The sequence below is a fragment of the Carlito syrichta genome, unplaced genomic scaffold (genome assembly GCF_000164805.1).
Source record: "Carlito syrichta isolate Samal-C Ts95f unplaced genomic scaffold, Tarsius_syrichta-2.0.1 Scaffold301679, whole genome shotgun sequence".
NCBI classification, from domain to species: Eukaryota; Metazoa; Chordata; class Mammalia; order Primates; family Tarsiidae; genus Carlito; species Carlito syrichta.
In genome coordinates, this window is record NW_007245775.1 from 6,937 (window position 1) to 8,232 (window position 1,296).

The 1,296-nt window shown below is 65.4% G+C and overlaps 1 protein-coding gene across 1 annotated transcript in view; it reads right to left on the reverse strand.

Moving 5' to 3' along the window:
- The window catches only part of ATP13A2 (ATPase 13A2), a 19,753-nt gene that overhangs the window by 3,553 nt on the left and 14,904 nt on the right, over positions 1-1,296 (reverse strand). The window contains exons 16-18 of the mRNA XM_021710933.1: positions 1,044-1,214; positions 822-942; positions 536-660 (exon numbers count right to left, since the gene is read on the reverse strand). Of these exons, the coding sequence (XP_021566608.1) occupies positions 536-660; positions 822-942; positions 1,044-1,214 (417 nt within the window). The remainder of the gene's footprint in view (positions 1-535; positions 661-821; positions 943-1,043; positions 1,215-1,296) is intronic.

Consider the following 1,296-nt stretch of genomic DNA (forward strand, 5'->3'; position numbering starts at 1 on the left):
GGCCACTGCACTCCAGTCTGGGCGACCGAGTGAGACTCCGACTCAAAAAAAAAAAACAGAAAAAAGAAATCATCTGCCATCACTAGCTGAGTGTGCTCGGGAGAGTTGTCAACATCTCTGGACCTCAGTGTCCTCATCTGTGAATCTGGCGCTGAGGGGTCTCAGGAGAGACTGGGGGCCAGGCTGTAAGCTCCACACACATTCTTCTTGCTCCCTGGGCTCGTCAGAGCCCCGGAGGCTGACATCATTATCGATGCTTCTCAGAGGCGGGAACTGGTCACCCGGCAGGGGAGCAGCCGGGCAGGAGCCCAGGCTGCCGGGCGTCCCATCTGGGCTCTGTGGAATCACTCCACTCCTCTGACTTTCAGTTTCCTCATCTGTCAAACAGGGTGACAGTCACTACTTCAGAAGGACACTGTGAAGACCTGGGAATGTGTGACAAGGGCCTGGCCTGATGCAGGGAGGGACGTGGGCATCCCGCTTGGCCTGGAGGGGGCAGATCCGCCTCGGCGCTGGGCCCCATAGCCTGCGGTACCTGTCACCATGACGGTCCGCACGCGGGTCCTCCGCAGCGCCTGGATGACCGGGGTCGTCTGTGGCTTCAGCAGGTTTCTCATGACCAGCAGCCCTAAGAGGCTCAGCTCTTGCTCCACGGTGTCCCTGGAGGGGGCAGACCCGGGTCAGAGGTCAGGCAGTGGCCACGGCCCTCTCCCACGACCAGGCAGGGCGATCTCCTCGGCTCTGCCTGCATGAGGGTCCCCTCTGCCCAGGCCTGAGCCCAGGCTCGGTTCCAGAGGGGGCAGGGCAAGGGACGGGCCCACCTCGTCAGCTGCTGTGCCGCCTCCAGGCTGGGTGTGATGGGCAGCGGCTTGCTGGCCAGAGCCACGACGCGGTAGCCGGCAGCCGTGTAGCTCTGAAGCATATGGGTGAAGTCGGTGGGCACTGCCAGGGAGAGGCAGTTGTCACCGGACGGGGCAGCAGCTGGGCACCCACCCCACTCTGTGCCAGCGCCTGGCCGGGGGGATGTGCGCCTGGCCCTTCACCTGTCTCGGGGCTGCAGAGGCCTGCCACCAGCTCGGGGGAGCCCTTGACGTAGGCCTCGGGCTGGGCGGCCCCCGGCCACGCCACCACCACTACCATGCGCTGCAGGGCGGAGGAGAAGGGAAAGCGGCGGAGGACGCTGACAGGCACCGGGGGCTCTTCCTGCGGGGTGGAGAGGCAGCTGAGGGGCTGGCTGGGGAGCCCACCCCTCTGAGCCGCACCCCACGGGCCCCTCGGCTCACCGTTCCCTGCAGC